At 34.6% G+C, this 19,459-nt stretch overlaps 1 protein-coding gene across 2 annotated transcripts in view; it reads right to left on the reverse strand.

Annotated features, from left to right (window-relative positions):
* Positions 1–19,459, reverse strand: part of LOC126736886 (zinc finger SWIM domain-containing protein 4-like) — a 410,579-nt gene that overhangs the window by 32,760 nt on the left and 358,360 nt on the right. For both annotated transcript variants that reach the window (XM_050441498.1, XM_050441499.1), the window contains exons 12-13: positions 15,134–15,435; positions 2,549–2,979 (exon numbers count right to left, since the gene is read on the reverse strand). In XM_050441498.1, the coding sequence (XP_050297455.1) occupies positions 2,549–2,979; positions 15,134–15,435 (733 nt within the window). The remainder of the gene's footprint in view (positions 1–2,548; positions 2,980–15,133; positions 15,436–19,459) is intronic.

Here is a 19,459-nt window from a genome sequence, read left to right on the forward strand (position 1 = left end):
ACCGAATAGAATGGACACCAAACAATCGAGGCATATTCCAATATGCTGCGAACATAGACAATATAGAGAGTAGTAATGGTCTTTAAATTAGTAAAGTTACAGGCATTACGAATTATAAAACCCAAAATCTTAAATGCCTTATTAACAACCGTGTTAATATAGGCATCGAAATGCAACTTATTGTCGAAAACTACTCCCAAGTCTTTTATGTCTGTTTTACATTTTAAGACATTAGTACCCATTTTATAATTGTAATTAATTGGCACTTTTTACACTTTTCAACATTAAAAGATAATCTGTTTTGTTTTGCCCAAAGTATTACTCTATTCAGGTCATGCTGAAGGAGTTCGCAGTCCTTAATACTATTAATTGCTCTATAAAATTTAAAATCATCGGCAAACATTTCACCATCACAATATTTTAAGCACAATGGTATATCGTTGATAAGACATAAAAAAAGCAATGGCCCCAGGTTAGACCCCTGAGGCACCCCTGACAAAGCGACAAAACTTCGAGATGTACACCCTCTATATACTACATACTGTATCCTTGATTGCAAGAATGAAGCAAGCAACTGCAGAAGATCGTGCGATAAGCCAAACCAATCTAGCTTTCTTAACAAAATGTCGTGGTTGACTCTATCGAACGCCTTAGAAAAATCGGTATATATAACATCTACCTGTCCGTTAGAGTCAACCACGCCATTCAGCTTCTGCAAAAATGTGGTTAAATTTGTGGCTGTTGACCTCTTATTCATAAAACCGTGCTGTTTTTCAGTGACAACACCGATTATATGTTATAAATTTTGTTATATAATATTGATTCAAAAATTTTGCTTGGACAACAAATTAATGCTACAGGTCTATAATTTGAAATATCAGCCTTGTCACCACTTTTAAATATAGCAGCTATTTTTGAGGTTTTCCATAAATCTGGATACATTTTTTTTTCAATATTAGGTTAAATATTATTAATAAGGGCTCAATTAGAAGATCAATACATGCTTTAAAGATATAGGGTGGTATCTTATCTGGCCCGATCGATTTTTTAGGTTTTAATTTTTTTACAGCGACCCTAATATCTTCCACAATAATACCCTTTACAAACAAAGTCGCATTTGTCAGAGGAACCGCCGGAGTAAAATCCAGGGTGTAGCCAGAGGGATCTGATTGAACAATACTAGAAAAATGCGAGGCAAAAGCGTCAGCGATATCCCTGTTCTCGATTATTTCCTGGTCTCTGTATAACATTGGTGTATTGGATGAACAAGTACCTGACTTTGTTGAACTTGTGTACCTCCAGAAGTTACTAGGGTCGCTAGCTATTTTTGTTTCTACCTCCTCTATGTATTTTTTATATGCAATTTTAATGTCACTTTTTACTTTACTGATATAAATGAAATTTGCTCTATCTGCGAGACTATTAGATTTTTTGTATTTTTTCTCAATCTTTCCTTTCTTTTTAAATTTAAAATTATTTCTTTAGTAAACCACGGTAGGTAATGCTCTTTACATTCACGTGCTACACGGTACATTGGTACACATTTATCCAAAATATCATATATATTTTTTTGTAAAAAATATTTGTTACTTGGTTTACATCAGAACTGCTTTTTAGATCATCCCAGTTAACATTTTAAAGCAATCTGTAAAGTTTTAAAAAGTCTGCCTTTTTATAGTTATATTGGCTATCAAAAGTTTTTTGTTAGAAGTATTGCTAAATTCAAGCTTGCAAAACAAAGTGGGATGATCCGGATATTCCCTTATAAAAGGAGAGTTGTTTCTATTTAAAGTTAAAGAAAAATTGCTCAAAACAAGATCAAGAACCCTATTTCTGTCGTTAAGAATTTTATTATGTTGTCGCAAGTCTAACAGGTTTATCATTTATCTACTTTCTATGTTATTAAAAATATTCCTATTTTCTACATCTACTAAAGTGGGTAAGTCCCCTAAAATAAAAATTTTATTATTTTGGCCTTGTAAATACCTTTCTGCAGTATCAAAAAATTCACTATAAGTGTCATATGACATCCTTGGAGGTATATAAGTACTACATAAATAAAAGTTTTGAGAAGAAAAATATAATTTAATCCAGATATCCTCTATGTTACTATTATTGCACGATATGGGTAACAGTTGGGATGATATGTCTGTATGTACACTAGGTTTAGTGATAGTGTAGATTTAAGTATATAATGTTTGAAATTTTAGCTTCTTTGAACATGGACGAATTCCATACACTGTATTGTGTTAATTTTGGATAATAAAGATTTGAATTTGAAATCATCTTATATATTACTTAATTAAAAAAAAAATGTATCCGTAATCTATCCATATCGTCCACTGTCCACGCCTTAAAGTTGCTGTTTTTCATGAATATGATTTTTATAATCTGCTGATCAGGTCTGATGATTCCTTTAAGAAATAAACACGTGTAACCTGATTTCAATCTAAATGTAAGTTTGGGACTTTTGACAAAACTCGTAGCTTTTTTTTGAAATAAAGAAAACATGACGACTATTCTCAAATAATAAGATTTTTAAACTCACTTTTGTGGCACATTGTAACGCTAATGTCCTAGCACAACTGCTTAGCTCCTCCTGTTGCTGAAAACTTAACTGTAATCTTAGTATGGTACCCCTGGACATAATGGTGGTGGCCACCGGTCCAGCTGCCTCGGTCGCCGTGAAGAACTGGTACCAGTTCTGCATCAGCGAGATCAGGGCGTCCAAACCGAGTTCGACGGCGCACGTCACGAGCCAACGCACCATCTCCCGTCTGCGCCAATTGAGCGACGAGAGAGTCATGCGCATCACTTGCAATCCCAATTCGAAGGCGACGCTTAACAGCGTAGGGTGTCTGGGCCCGTTTTCCGGTGTGGCGAAACGAAAGGCGTCCTGTGCCAGTTTGAACAGGTGCGAGGAACTGTGGATGTGTCTCTGGGACGACTCTAATACTGTACGTAACCTCATTACTTCACCTATAAGAGAAAAATAATAGTAAAATCAGTTTATTTAATCAGGCATCAATAAAAGCCCTACAGAAACTCACAAAAGTATCAGCCATTTTGGATGCGCAGTTGTTGTTTACCAATTGTTTAATTGAGTCAATGTGTTTTTACGAAATTGGAGAAAGTCGAGAATCCCCGGCTGGAAATTATATATTTGTTTTTGAAAGGCAATCACGCAAACACGCGAAATCAAAGATAGTTGGACGCTGTATACGGAGACGAGACTATCTTCCCATTTATCAGGTAATGTGAGCAGCTTGAGATACGCAAAAGTTCACCGTCAAATTTTATTTTATTTATTTTTTTATTTATTTGGTGAATATAGGAATAAAACAGATTTAAACATCCAAAATAGTATCCACAAAACCATAAAGTGAAAAAATTAAAAAAAAAATCTAAATTAAAAACATCTACTGAATTGTAAAACCTGTTTCCAGTTTTTATCATTCTGCACAATGAGGAAATTCTGTGAACAATTGTTTTCTTAAATGGAATAAAAAAGGCTTCATTTGGTCTTAAATTAACACAGAGAGATACTCAACAATGTTTCAGGAATATTATAATAAGCGTTAACCAATCGATAAAGGAACACACGCCCTCCTTCCTGAAAGTGACAACAGACCAAAGTGGCTTCGAGCAACATTTGCGCCGTTTTCTGGAAAATCAAAATGATCCTTAAAGGATATATTATTATTTTGTATACTTTCTATATGGTTAATATATACAATATATCTTGGATTTCAGATCACGCTTCGAAAGCTAAGTCGACCGAGAACAATTATTGAATTCTATAGGAATGTAGAAAAATATAGCGCATTTTCTAAAAACAGAACCTAACAATCTAGAAGCAGTAGATTATATTATATCTATGTGCACATCAAAAACCAGCTTTCGTCTAGTGTTATACCCAGATCTCGTATATGTTCAACTTTCGGAAGAGTCGAATTATTTATTTTGTAATTAAAATTAATGATATGTTTATTTCTAGTAAACGAAGTTATTTGACTTGTTTTAATATTTAAAAATAGACTATTCTGGTCGCAGAAAATAGTGACCCTGTCATAACTGGTCCGTCCACATTTAGTTTGTGAACGTCCAAATAGTTTAAATTTTTTTTTTTTATAATATTTCTTTGCTTTTCTCTCCAAATTAAAACTACCATTTCATTTAACTTAATTTTCTCCTTTTTATTATAACCAATTTAATTAATATTTTTATATTAAATCTTAACAACAAATCTGCGCGTGTACGATAGCCTTTAAATTTCTAAATTCCTTTGGTTTGTGCTGAACGGAGACCAGAGAGAAGACGACTTCCTTGTTAGCACTTTATCATCGCGCATTGATTCCAGTGTCGTGATCTATACGTTTATTTCCGCAACTGTTGTCTTAATCTTACCGCATCACCGATCGTGATTTACTTATCAAACCCGCAACCACTCTTAGTGATTCAACCCGAATTGGAAGACCCAATAAGTCAAGAGCAGGCCTGCTGAAGCTGGATACAGACACCTTAAGGTAAGGATCTTTAAAGGCTGGTTTTTTTCGACCTTTCCACATTTACTTTTAATCACACAAATACAGTCCACTTTAAATCTCTCACTGAATTAGATAATTTATTAATCCACCTTATGCCTAACTAAAAAGATAAGTAACAACTTTACAAAAGAGAAACAAAAGAAAAAGTTCTTTTTTTCTTACCAGACCATCACTCTGGACTTGGTATCAATTCATAACAGACAATACCCTTCTGTAACACTTCAAGTCATCTTGCGAACCCAAGAAAAGTATGACTCAGAATAAAAACCTTCAAGTGATACAAAAATTTCCCACCCCCTGGCATAAGATTCGATTAGACTCAGAACACCACCCACACCGTATGTACTCTTTATTACTTATAATTCGTTTTAAAAGTATGTTGTGACCTATTTTGTCAAAATTTTTGCTGAAGTCCGTGTAGATGGCATCCACCCGAATCTTGGGTGCCTCGTTTATACATAAAAACGTGTTCCTATGAACAGTTCCAATCCTCTGTTAGTGCAGCTTGAGCGTAATAAATTAGAGTTTGGATACTGGTTATTTATGGTGTATGCCCGAAACAACAATATACTCAAAATAGTGAACTGCAAAAGGATAATCTCCACAAAAAGCAATTGATGAATAAAAGGGAGAGATGAGCTATTGTATGAAAACATTTAATCGGTTATACACCGCAAGTCACAATTAATATCTAAGTTTTAAAATTTATTTTGTTTTGTCTAATGTTAACTTAACCAAATGCCATAAATTCCAAGCGTCTGTGTTAACTGAGAGCAAAAATAAAGACACTGAAACCTAAAAAATGATTGCAAAGTTGAAATAAAATACTTTGTTTGATGCTTGAATAAAATTAAATAAATTTACTTTCATCGTTCATATCTTTTTAAAAATACGCCTAGGTACTCCCCTTTATTTTAATTTATCATTCAGGACGATGTCTGGTCAATTCTCAGAATTAGAGCCCCTGAAAAGTTCACCTAAGCTCGTAGCATTTTGTACTTAATCTGTACTTTAGGATGGAGAACCCACTTATATATATAGTGTGCTTTTAGTCTCTAGTTGCTTAGCATTTACTCTGACAAGTGCTTTGACATAATTGTGTATGGTTATTACGAACTTCTTGTTGAGTGCATCTACCATTCTTTAAATCGAGTTCCTTCACATTTTATTGGATACTAGTGTGAAATGTCATTTTACGAAGAAAAGTACACCGACATAGTCTTCACGTGTGGATGAGCTGATCATAATGGAGCTCTGGCGCTTCTCTTATACCAGGAGCGTTATCCAAATAAGAAATAACCAAATTTCAGTTTTAAAACACTATTCGTCGGCTTACTGAACTTGGCATTGGCAACAACCCGACACGTACTGTCACTGATTATGATGTAGTGATTATGATGTAGATGTTGACAAACAAATACTGAAAGTTTTTACTGCGGATCCTACGGCAACCGTCAGGAAAGTAGTGGGGACTCTTATTGAGCTACATTATCTACTAGAACATTTAGATGGAGCTAACTGTTTACAAAATTCCTGCAAAATGACATCTTCCCGCCTATATAGCGGAAGTTGGACTTGAACGAGAAAGGCCAATAAGCTTCCAACAAGATGGTTGTCCAGCGCATTGAACATTGGCTGTAGGAAATATTTGGACGACTATCTTCCGGAAGGTTGGACCGGCACAGGCGGCACCTTTTTTTGGCGCCCTCGATCGCCCGACTTAACTCCCTTGGATTTGTTCGTCTGAAGGCCGGGAGGTTGTATACACAACCCATATATAAGAATAAAAGAAGAAATGACGATAAAAGTAACTATCAGTGTCTGTGTTAGAAATGGCGGATCATATTTTAAGTATAAAAAATAAATGGTTTAAACAACATTGCGTTTTATTAAACATTAAAACTTTTTAAACAATTTAAATTACCTACAATAAAGGCTCTGATTTTGATAATTATAACTCAGCGTATTTCTAAAAAGATTTAAACGATGAAAGCAATTTTATTTATTTTGAAACGTACATGTCAATTTTAACTTGTGCTGTACCACTTAATTGTGAACTTTGGATATTTATTTTAAAAAATGTAAAAGTTGCAATAAAAAATGTAAAAACGGCTTTTTGTCCTATACTGGATTAAAATGTTCGAACTTAGGTCAGCTTTTATCCCCTTAAAGAATTAAAACTACCTTCCGGAAACCCTGTATCTACAGGGTACATACAAGTAATTATACATAATGTTTACTATGAGTGAAGTCGCCTTTGAAACTTTTAATTTGATAAAAAAACTACGTTATTATAACAACCATTTGTGAAAGTTATAATATTTATTGTAGAAAAGGCCCTATGCGTGGTCAAAGCCTTCATCTGTGGCCAGAGGCTGCGCACCCCATCATTAGGCGCAAACAAAGCCTAATTTTGAAACGGCTGAATTAAACGAAGAGGCGCTTCTCGGTCACCAGAGTTAGGTCTCATGGATGTTTTTTGTGGGGCACATAAAAAACAAAATACTCCACCTGACACACTAAAAGATCTGCGAGCACGCGACCTGACATCGCAAATTTGATAGAATGTAAGACAACGACTTGAAGTTAACTTGTGTCACCCTAAGGATGTAGGTGGAGAGCATTTATTTAACTAATACTGTGTTTTTGTAAATTTAAATTGATATTTGCGTTTTTCGTCAATCGTATTGTTGCTATTTCAAAGGTCCATATTTTCTAAAAGAGTGGATCAATTTTATGGCAAAAATTAGGTAGAAAAATATGATAAGATACTCTATAAAGAAGTCAACATTCAAAGTTAAATAAATGTAGATAACGTATTGTTATGATTTTTTTTTAAATGGAATGAAAGGGGGAACGGATGAATGCCCAAGTTAATCAAAAGAAAAGAAGTACTAAAAATAGTAAATGATTTATGGCCTTAAGAGGGTCTCCAAAAGTTGTTTGATGCCCGGAGGAACCTAACCCCTCTGAAACGCCCAGAGAAGGAATCTTTCACAATGCTGCTAGCTCAAGCCGATGTGGGTTCTAGCTTCTTTCTCAACCAAATGAACCAAAATTTCTTAGGTAGTAACTACCCAAGAGTTACACAAATAAATGTCAAAATCAGTATGGCGTCACCAAGTTTTGGATTTTATATAATCCCAATGGACGCCCAATATTTATCAAAATTTATTTAGGCAAGTTCAAAACGAAACTTGGAAAACAAAATCAAAGCCAAGTCGGTATACACTATTGTTTCCAAATTACCTATGACATTCTAACCTACTCAACTCAAGTGAAAAACAAAATTTATTTATTTAAGTCTTGATTATCACAGCGAATTATGTTACGTTATTTTATTTATCTTTAAGAGGAATAATTATTTAAGTTGGTAATAAGGAACCACAACATTTAAGTTTCTAATTACAAGAAAAACAAAGTTGTCAACAAATAACGTGCCATAAAATTAAATTATCTAAAATGGTGCACTGTCATTCGTGACCATGCTTATAAGAAATATATCTATAAGAAATATATCTAAAAAAAATACATAGTCAAAAGTGTGGTTGTCAAAATAAAATAAATTATGTTACACCCAAACCTATTGGGGAATGAGGCTTCAATTCGAATTAAACTAACAATTTACATGACCCGGTATATCCCGCCACGGACATTGACCTAAGCAAAAAAAAAAATGACAACCCTAACTGTTGAAGCTTCCCCAATCAAAATTACCCTTTTATTATGTTACTCTAATATTTACTAGCTAATCTGAGAAAATTTGACATCTTAGGAGTAGTCTGTGTTTAGACTATAATTTATTTAGTCGCCGCGCCAGCCGCATGATATAAATTTAATATTTTATTACAGGCGGCATATTAAGTTTTATAAACAGTCTTAGCTTTATAAACAGAGTTATTAGATTTTAATTTCTTAAAACCGCTTATTCAATTTCCTTGCTAAAGCCGACAAATAGTACAAAGATCCTCCTATAATCAAAAATGCAACGTTTCATTATGTAAGCATTTTACACAGCCACATTCTCCACTCCATCCATATTTTTATATACATTCACACTTTTAACTTTAACTTTTAAATTTACCGAAAAATTGGTGTTTTATTGAAGAAAAAAATCACAACCCAGAATACCGTGTGTGGAAAAGCCCATACACAAAACAGTCTGAAAATAAATAATATAACCCAAGTATATACTCGTAGTACTACGAAGCCGGCTGCGTTTTACCTCACAGGAGTCACTTGTCACATATATACGTACTCTTTATCAGTAATATTCAATAATAAAATAGCATAGATTAAATAATGTCAATAAAATTTTAAATAAACTTTTGAGACAAAGTACAGTCGAACCTGGTGGGCCTTGGATTATTAAAATAATATAAGTATATCCAGCCTTTGAATGAGAAAAATAATTACATCCCCTAACCACCACAATTCGGCTTCACCCCGCTCAGATTGTAAAGTCATATATGTATGTATTTCAACTCAAAAGATAAAAGTTGTGATAATAAAAATAAAATAAGTGAATAAAAAAAAATGTTATGTTGTGTCACTTAGCTCCACACACAGCAGACTACTTCAGATTCGAGATTCTCCCAGACATCCAATTCCCAGTCGAAGAAAAACTGCAGGCTTCACCTCTTCCACCTCACAATACGCCAAGCTCTGGTAGTGGTCCAGGTTAGACGATAGCTCACAGTTGTTTAAAATCTCCTCTAGATTAGAGCCAGTAAAGTACATAACCCCAAAATAAAAGTACCATGTGGCATGAAGAAATCAGGTCCGTACAAAAAAATCCGTCCAAAATCCATGTTATGTAGCTTTGTTAATTAAATTGTCCCCTGCCAATGCCAATCAGGACCGCCATTTTGCCGATGTTCGAGGGCACGTGAAAAATTATTAGGATTTAAATCGCCATAAAGGCCAGTAAATTCAACAAAAAAACAAATTATAGCATTACGCCCAAAAAGTTGATTAACTATCACCACATTTAGTCAATTATATCCCCATATGGGTAAAATTCACACGAATTTCAAAAAGAACTAGAGCACTCTTCACTTCATGATGGCGGTCTGGAAAAAAGGAACGACCGCAGAGGTCAAACCCGTATTTAAGCAATCACGCACAAAATGTATATTGCCAATCGAAAATAACTTAACTTTTTTTTATAAGTACCATAAAACCCTTTATCAAAAATAAATAACTAAATTTATGGCCCAAGGAAGTTGTCAATGAAAATATGTGTCACTATGACACTCAATTTCGATTTTCCCTAGACCAGTAACTTCTTGCTATCTTCCAAGAAAACTAATATTTACATAAGATAAAAAGAGACAAAAATTAGATAGGTCAGTCCGAGTAAAATCAACCAGCATATCTGGTATGGTCAAGCCAAAATCAGTTATTCCACTATGGACAGTACAACATACACAATGGGCTTGGAAAATTAAAAAATATATATATATATTTTCCCAAAAATAAATACAACATAAGTTTATAAGAACAAGGACGTTTATTTCAAGTTGTTAGGGTAAGTATTTGGAAAGTTATAAGGCTGCTAGTCTGGGGTTTTTTATACCGCCCGAGATTCCGTCCCAATTACGCGCTACGTCATAGACGCCGACGCGACGCGGTATTATAGAGCGCTCGCTAGCCAGCCAGCCACAGCCTAGTGCCCAGGCGTTATTTTGACAAAGCAGCGTGCGCGATCGACATGCTAGCGTCGGTCGTTGCGTCCACTTGGGCGCCAGTAACGTATCATCCCGGCCGCGCTGGTACAAGGAAAAAATTAAACATGGCGTATTTATTCGAACTTTGAAAATTAATTGTGAAGTAACTATAAATGCTAGAGAACTGAAATAAATTGCTAAATTTAAGTTGGAGCCTGCTCTTTTTTGCTAAAAAATAATCGAATTGTCGTTTCCAAGCTCATTGTACATGCCCAATTAATCATTATTCATTATAAAAGAAATAAATAAAATATGGAATAATCAATATTGGATATAATTTAAATTCTAAAATATTTCTTTAGTCCAGAACCGGGTTTTATAAGAGTATAAATAAAATTTCATCACCAGTACAATATGAAGCTGAAATGTACAAGACTAAATGTGTCATTAAAAAAAAGAATACTGTAATTTGAAATGGCTAGAGAACAGAACTATGGGTTACTTGGGAGGCTATTACAGAGAGGGCATTACTAGTACCAATCAATAATATTTATAAAATATCTATTTTGAAAATATAACTGTAATCAGTGCTTTTAATAATGAGTATAAAATGCCAATTTTAACCTGTAACAGTATATTGGAGAAAAAGGCAACAATATCGAGCTTGAGCGCATTGTTGATTCACAGCCGACTTTACCCAAGCCGCGAAATACCAGTTGGAAACGTCGCAACGCGTGGGAGATTCGGATCCGTTTACGCTTTAAAATGAGAATATTTTATTTATGTGATTGATTTATTGTTTCAAAAATGTATAGGCGCCGTTAATAATTATATAAATGCATTATTAGACTTTTTCCCCTATAGTCTAGTCTTTTAGGTATATAAATTTCATCAATTAATAAATTAACAACTTTCTCAGTGGGTGCTAAAGAAGTGGATACAATGTTTAAATAATTAGTGGTGTCATTAGTTTTATTTAAGTCAGAATTTGGTGACTAATATAATATATAACATAAAAAACATTCCATAGTTGATGGGCAATAACGTTTTGGCTTTAAAATAAGTAAAGTTATTTGGTCGATTAAAAGTATTACTCGATTACAAATGTCACTAGCTTTTTCATTCTCTAAGTTGTGTGAATCAGAACTTTTTAATAAATTTAACGCCAGTTTCAAGAAATCTGAATTTTGGTTAATGAAGTCATGAAACTTCTCTAGAGATGAAGAGTATGGTTTATTAAGCTCACAATACTCAGAAGACTTATACCTAGTTAATAGATTTTTGAGTTGAGACCACCTACTTAATTTCAATTCGAAAGGTAAAATCCATTTTAGGTCATTTTGGGACAAAAAGTCCCATGAGAACTAAAAGTCGGCTATGGTTACATACAAGTAAACTTTACCAGTGACAAAAAAATCAAAAAATATTTATATGATAAATATTTATTATTAATAGATTATGCTTTAATTTATAAACAATATTACTGTTTATGAACTCTATATGCGTTTTTTTAACATACTTTATTAAAGAACTTATCTAATAAAAAGAATTTTTATGCTAATTAAATATTTTATATTTATTATACAGGGTGTCCGAAAAAAGGAGGCCAATCCGCCGGCCACGTATTATATAGGGTGGACCAAAATAATGCGACTTTCGTTATGTCATTTTTTAAATGGGCGCTCGGTATTCAATATACAGGGCGTCAAAATGATAAATAAAGATCGTTTTTTTTAAATAAGTCGAGTGTTTCATAAGATATTAAATTAAAATTTGGTATGAGGTGGTTTTTTAGAACGAGAAATTGAAATCCGTTCACGGATTTGCTATACCTTGCAGAGGGCGCCACCTCCCGGATCCAGTAACTTTTTACGTACTGTCAAAGTAACAAATTTAAACGCTTCTGACGCTTTTTACAAGCTTCTCAATTACTCCTAAAATAAATCTACGTTTTTTAATTACATATTTGTATTTAATGTGTTTTCTTACAACTTATAAAACGATAATGGGTCATAGACCAAACAAATGTACCCTTTTCCGAAATGGCGGATATGTTTTTGATGTTTGGCAAGTTTTAAATATTATTGTAAACGGTAAATACCTGTCAATTCTTAACTAGGAAAATGTGACTCCAATGCTAGTTTAGCCGCTAGACGCTTTACCCAGATATTCCCAAACCGATTTCATGCGATCTCGTGCGATGCAATCAGGGCAAGAGGAAGAGATTTTAAGAATTGTCGAAGAATCACCAAACATTAGTACTAGGGTTTTGGCTGAACGGGTAGGAAATATTGGGAAAACCGAGACACATCATATTTTATGGAGTCAACAATTTTACCCAATTCATCTTCAAAAAGTACAGGGTCTTTTACCCGACGATCCCGAGACAAGACTTGCTTTTTATAGATGGTTATGTAAAATGAATAATAGAAATGTGGATTTTATAAGGGCGATTCTGTTTACTGACGAGGCCACGTTCACGAGAAACGGCATGACAAATATCCATAACGCACACATATTGGCTGAAGAGAATCCTAGGGCCATAGTTGAGACACATCATCAAGTGGGCAGGTGTTGTGGATAACTTTCTTTTAGGATCTGTCATTTAACCAGGTAATTTGACTGGTGATTAATTTCTGTTGTTTCTACAAGAAATACTGCCCGATTTGCTTGATGATTTGCCTCTAAATTTAAGACAAAATCTTGGTTTCAACTCAATGGTGCTCCGGCTAATTTTGCTATAAATGTTAGGAACTATTTACATCAAGTATTTTCTAATCGCTGGATTGGTAGGGGTCGAGATGCTCCTGTTCCGTGGCCACCTCGTTCGCCCGACTTTACACCTTTGGATTTTTCAGTCTGGGGATGTATGAAAGACTTTCTATATATGGTTCCGATTATAAACGAGGATCATTTAAGGGAAAGAATCATTGCAGCTGGAGAGTATTTCAGGTTGACACCAAATATTTTTCAAAGCCTTGGTTTTTCATTAATAAAGAGGGCTCCTATGTGTATACAAACAAATAGAGGCCACGTTGAACAAATAATTTAGGGTGAATATTTTATGATTTTTATTATAATAAGTAATTTAGCATTAATTTAGAAATAAATAATTTACGTTTATTTTGTTAACTTGTTAAAATGTATCTAGATTTTAAAATTAAGATATCTCATAAACGGATTCTAGGTTAGGTAAGAGCCACCTGTTGACAGTTGACCGGCCGCTTCCAAGCTCGCGTATTAAGATCTTTATCGAATCCGTTGCTATTGATATCGTTCCGTCCCGTTCCGTTTTATTTAATTTTAAAACTGTGGTTTGGACACTATCTTTCTTCGTGTTTTGTAGGGCAAGCCATAGTCGCGAATATTATTAACTGGTGCCTGGACATTATCTTTCTTCGTGTTTTGTAGGGCAAGCCATAGTCGCGAATATTATTAACTGGTGCCTGGACACTATCTTTCTTCGTGTTTTGTAGGGCAGGTAGTAAACGGGTGATTGAACCAACGTTTCATTAATTCCGTTCGCGAAAAGTTACATTCTTGTTTGCAACCAGAGAAACACTCACTGCGGATTTATTTTGTATTTAATTGACAATTTTTATTGTTGACTTTTTATTTTCTGCTCTGTCCGCGGCCGTACCGTTCCGTTTAATTGTTTGATGGATGAAAACTACTGCTTGGACACTATCTTTCTTCGTGTTTTGTAGGGCAGGCAGTAGCCGCGTTTATTAATTATTACTTGGCTTCTCAAAATGGTGAGAGACAAGTAATAACCGAGTCCGTGATGTCATAATTACTATCCGTATAACAACAGAGCAGAGGTAAATGTTGACCGATTGATTGGGATTGCTTCGCTTGATTGGTGTTGAGTTTCCGGCTTTGCTTAACGAATGTCATCCGTAACTCCTTGTACAAAACATCATAACCCCGTCCCTTAAATCATACTATTTTGCGTCATTATTAGAGTGCCGAATTTTCCGGTACATTTTCCTAAATAACTGCCTGTGCTTAATTATAGAAATTGGTAATGGGGATTGTTAGATTTTAAGGACACTTTTGTTCATTTAGTTTTAAGCAACCAAACCTGTTACTTATTAGTATTTGTAATAATAAAGATTAAGAGCAATAAGATCTCATTATAACCGGACAGTCTACTTTCAATCTTTACCTGGTTTCTCCACTGTCTAAAGGCTTACCCAAGAGGCTAGAGGGGACTCTAAGCTCCTTTAATTACTTAGAGTGGCGCCCGAGGCATTTTGTCGACTTTTCTCCTATAACTGTGTAAAGAAATAGTGAGGGGGGGTTGACGGATACCCTGCGACGTCAAAGGTTAGAGGGTGGACATACGGCAAGTACGTAAGTACCCCCCGCTACAAGGGGTACAAAAAGTTTTGGCATTTTAAACACATGCAATATACCGCAGGTGGCGCCCTCTACGAGGTATAGCAAATCCGTGAACGGATTTCAATTTCTCGTTTCAAAAAACCCCCTCACACCGAATTTTAATTTAATATCTGATGAAACACTCAACTTATTAAAAAAACGATTTTATATTTCTCATTTTGACGCCCTGTATATTGAATACCGAGCGCCCAATTAAAAAATGGCATAACGAAAGTCGCATTATTTTGGTCCTCCCTATATGTGGCCGGCGGATTGGCCTCCTTTTTCCGGACACCCTGTAGATTTCTTAATAAGTTTTTATTATTCTATATTTATGACGACGGTTGTTTATGTTGAACTCAACCAAAGTTGTTGTTTACTAATTCTAACCTTTCAATGTTCTTCTTCCCATTTAAAAAAAAAGGGAGATAAGAGCCTCCATTAAGGGGCTGAAATAAACTCGACGTATTTTTGGTTATTACCAAAAAGTTGAGTGCACGCCATTATTGTATAAAAGAAGATTTTTGTACTAACCTTTGGCAGCACTAAGCATAGTACTGCTCAACGCGCACTGCTGGTTCTCGATATACTGGAGGGTGTACCAGCGGGGTGGCGGAGGGGGCCGGCCGCCCGTCCCTCCGTTAGAAGGCCCGGCCCCGTTCGAGCCCCCCGGCCCGCCGTTGCTATTTCCTCCAGTTCCACTTCCGCTTCCGCTACTTGGGTTACTTCCGCCTTCGCCATGTTCCGTTTCTTCGAGTAGAGGGAGGCGCATGGCGCGCAAGCCCACCTCGTATGCGAGGTCCGGATAGTAGTTTAGAAGTGATAGGAACAAAAATCTAAAGAGAAAAACAACAGAATAGAAATTTCTCTAGGAGTTTAGTGTTTTTCAGGAAATTCATATTTATTGACGACTGGTTGCCGACTTGGCATTATCACGGACTAAAATGTTCAAAAATGAAAATTGCAATTATATTAATATATAAAGACGTTTTTTAAAAGTGCTTTGTAGTTACATACTATAAAATGAAGTTTGTCAAGTTAAAAAAATGCAAAAATATAACGGACAAATTGGACCAGTGTACGCGAACAACAAATTTAAAAAAACTTCAAAGCGTAACTTTCCAAATAATTCTAAAATACTTCATCGACTGTTGATTAAACCAAACATGCATCTGATATACAGTGACCGCCTAAAGTGCCGCATAAATTCGCAATAAAACGCTCGGACCCGTCGATTTTTATTTTAAGTTGCGCATTATTTCACATAAAATTTTGTATACAGGGTGGAACAAAAAAAAGATATGACGTCATCGCTCATTTTTTTAAATGGAATGCTATATTTTTTATTGCATTTATGAAAAATCTATAACTGTAAAAACTCTTCATTTACTTCTTGGCAGAAAGCAAGACGGTTTACAAACTCATGTAAAACACTATCAATTATTTCAGGTAATATACGTCTAATTTCATATATAATTCTATTTTTCAAAGCTTCTACGTTGTTTGGCTTCTCAATATAAACTTTACTTTTCAGGTACCCCCATAGGAAATAGTCGCAGGGATTTAGGTATGGTAACCTGGCCGGCCACTTTATTGGCACTCTTCGTCCTATCCATCTTCCCGGGAACACTGAATCCAAGTTATTTTCCACGATATCAGCCCAAACATTAATAGATTTACCGACAATTTTGCCGATTTACGACACCGTTTAAACAAAAAGTCGCTTCATCCGAAAACAAAACTCGTAACACAAACTGACGGTTATTATTGGAAATGGATTTTCTTCGACGGAGAGCAGAACGTTTAATTTTGTTTCTTTAGAAATTTTTGGACGACCTGACCTTGGCAAATCCCTAACATGATCTGAAGTTATGAATTTGTGCTCTATTCTACTAACTGTTGACTGAGAAATAGGATGGTTTGGGTATTTGGCATTAAACAGTTCACTTACTTCTTTTTGCGTGCGCACTCGAACCCCGTACTCTAGCATCATCAAGGTTTCAATTCGTTGGGTTTCCGTTAAATTAGCCATAATTTATTCTGATGAAAACTATTAATTTTCGAACTGACAGCGACATTCGAAAAAAGAGATTCTTTAGCAGTGTTTATAACATTATTTTTATCCTGGATTTTACCTTAATTTGTAAATAGACGTACTTATTTGTTTTCTTATTATTTAAATGTAAATATTTCGGAAACAGTTGAGTTTTGAGATAAGGGGTGTTATACGAAACTTGCTTGGAATTTCGCCTATATTTCATAAATGTAATAAAAAATATAGAGGTGTGGCCAACTAATTAGAAACAGTGTGAATAAATTAATAAAAATCATAAATCTTTTGTAAATAAAATTGTTTATTCTTAAATTTCTCGCCCATTGTCGTAACATTTACTTTTAATATTACCATAAATTTAGTGGATTTGTCTTCACATAATATATACTTTAAAAAAAAAAGTTTATTTTTTATACAAATATTGAATTGGACAACTAATTAGAAACGAACGAATTATCAATTAAAAAAAAACAAAATAAGAACTCTAAACCCTAAATAAATCAATATTTTGTAGCAAATCCCTTATTTTCAATGACAGCTCTACATCTCCTGGGCATTGACTCCACCAGATGTTGACATCTCGCTAGTGGTATCGATTTCCACGCCTGCTCTGCTTCTTCCGCCAGATCTTTAAGGTTTTTAATATTTTTATGTTCTAAGTTTTTTTCAGGACTCTCCAAAGATTCTCAATGGGATTGAGATCCGGACTACATGAGGACCAATCAGGTACATCAACATGTTTATCGTCAAACCATTTTTTTACAGGCTTAGCCGTGTGATTGGGGTCATTGTCTTGTTGCAAAACCCAAGACACCGGCAAAGTTTCATCAGCAAACGGCAACATGTGGTTCTCCATAATATCTTTATATTTTTCTCGGTCAAGAATACCATCAATTTTCACTAATGGACCAACACCACGCCACGAAAAACATTCCCATAATTTTATATTTCCACCTCCATGTTTGACTGTGCTGGTTGTATACTTCGGATTATTTTCTGCACCCCTTGGTCTTCTCACAAATATTCTACCATCACTACCAATGCGATTTATTTTTGGCTCATCAGACCATAATACTTTTTTCCACACTTATTTTTACTTGGTGTAAAAAACATGGGGTTTTTCTTATATTTAAAATGATTTCATAGATAAACATTATAAAATTTTGCCATTTAAACATGATATATATTGCGACAATAAATACGACATAGGCCCACGGACTAGTTAGTGCGGCATCTGCGACACATGAAAGATTGTAATAGATCTCTGAACTGGACTTTATGAGGTCAGCATTTTTCATTATAACGTCAGGTATACCCCAAGGATTTTTTTTATTTTCTACATCAATGACTTCTTTCTTTATTGAGATGCAGAATGTTGTATAATATGCCAACGATATTAAGATTTTTCTGCGTATTACGAATTAAGTGTATTATTTCTGCGTATTAGAAGCAGACTACACCGCCCTTCCATCCTTTGTTAATGCAATTTGTCAATGGTATAGAACAAATTGCCTTAAAATGTTTCAAAGTGTAATTTTGTTTCTTATGGTCTGCTAAAAAACCCTTTTGTTGAGGTGAAATACACCGCCAGTGGTATTTGAAATTTTCGTTTTGTTCCACATATTGATCAGATGGTGGAAAGTGTCTCTAGATCCTTTTTACACTCGGATTGCTATACTTGCTTATGTCAGAGCTAAGTTAGATTACGGTTCCATCATATGATTGTCTATTGTTAAATAAAAAATGGACAAAAAAGAAACAAACTCACTACAGTATATTTTCAAAGTTAAATCACTAAATTACTTAAAACTAAATAATATTAATTTACTTATCGAAGTACGGTAAATTTGATAAACACAGACGGCGTTTAATACGAGTGTGTCGAGGTATCATTCCCTAGTGGGGTGATCTTCGTACAACCGCTTGCGGTCTGCATTTTTAAGGTGGGTATGCGCAGGTTCTTTTTTTCATTTTCTTTTCACTATGTCATTATGTCTCTTTCATTATTTCATTATCATATGAAAAAAGTAAATCGAGCATCGAATATTACAATTTATTGAAAATAAAAGAAATTATACATCGGTTTCTAACACTATATACGACTGCCAGGAGCAATCGGTGGGATCTATGCAAAGAAGATTTTTTAAATTATTCATCTTTAGGGTGAACGGTGTTTACCCTGAACGTGGTACTAACCGTTAAATTATGCTTATCAAATTTAATAAAGTTCCTTTAACTCTATACAAATATTTCTATAAGCTGAAAACTTGTACAGGCCGAAATTGATTCTCCTTAAATATATTTCCGCGTTCTCCCTATATGCACCAGATATCAACCTACTATTTCTCTCACTCGTGAGAGATCAAATGTGCTTATTCAAAATCCCGTTCATAAAATGTGCTACAATTTCAATGAATTTTCCTTAGCTTGTGATATCAATTGTGATGTCTCCCAACTATAAATAGGCATGATAAAAATTAAGACGCTGTCTGCACGCCATAGGTATTAAGGAAAACCTTAAATGCCGGTGGTGTTGGAGAAAAATGAAATTATAGACCACGTTATCGGAAAGTGCACAGCCCTCACGCGCGCTAGGTTCAAATATCTGTTTAGCCCCTACAGTTTACCCAGCGATATTAAATCCTTTATGGAGGTTAAAAATGGATTCATTTTAGCCATTCGAACAATAGTTTCATCAGTTCGTTGGCTGGTTTTTTTAGATCTTCTCTTGCGTGGAATATTTTCGTACGTTTTATGTTCTTTTATGTGTTTGAGTGCATAGAAAACCATTTTTTTTGAACATTTTA

This window comes from Anthonomus grandis, chromosome 5 (genome assembly GCF_022605725.1).
Source record: "Anthonomus grandis grandis chromosome 5, icAntGran1.3, whole genome shotgun sequence".
Lineage (NCBI taxonomy): Eukaryota > Metazoa > Arthropoda > Insecta > Coleoptera > Curculionidae > Anthonomus > Anthonomus grandis.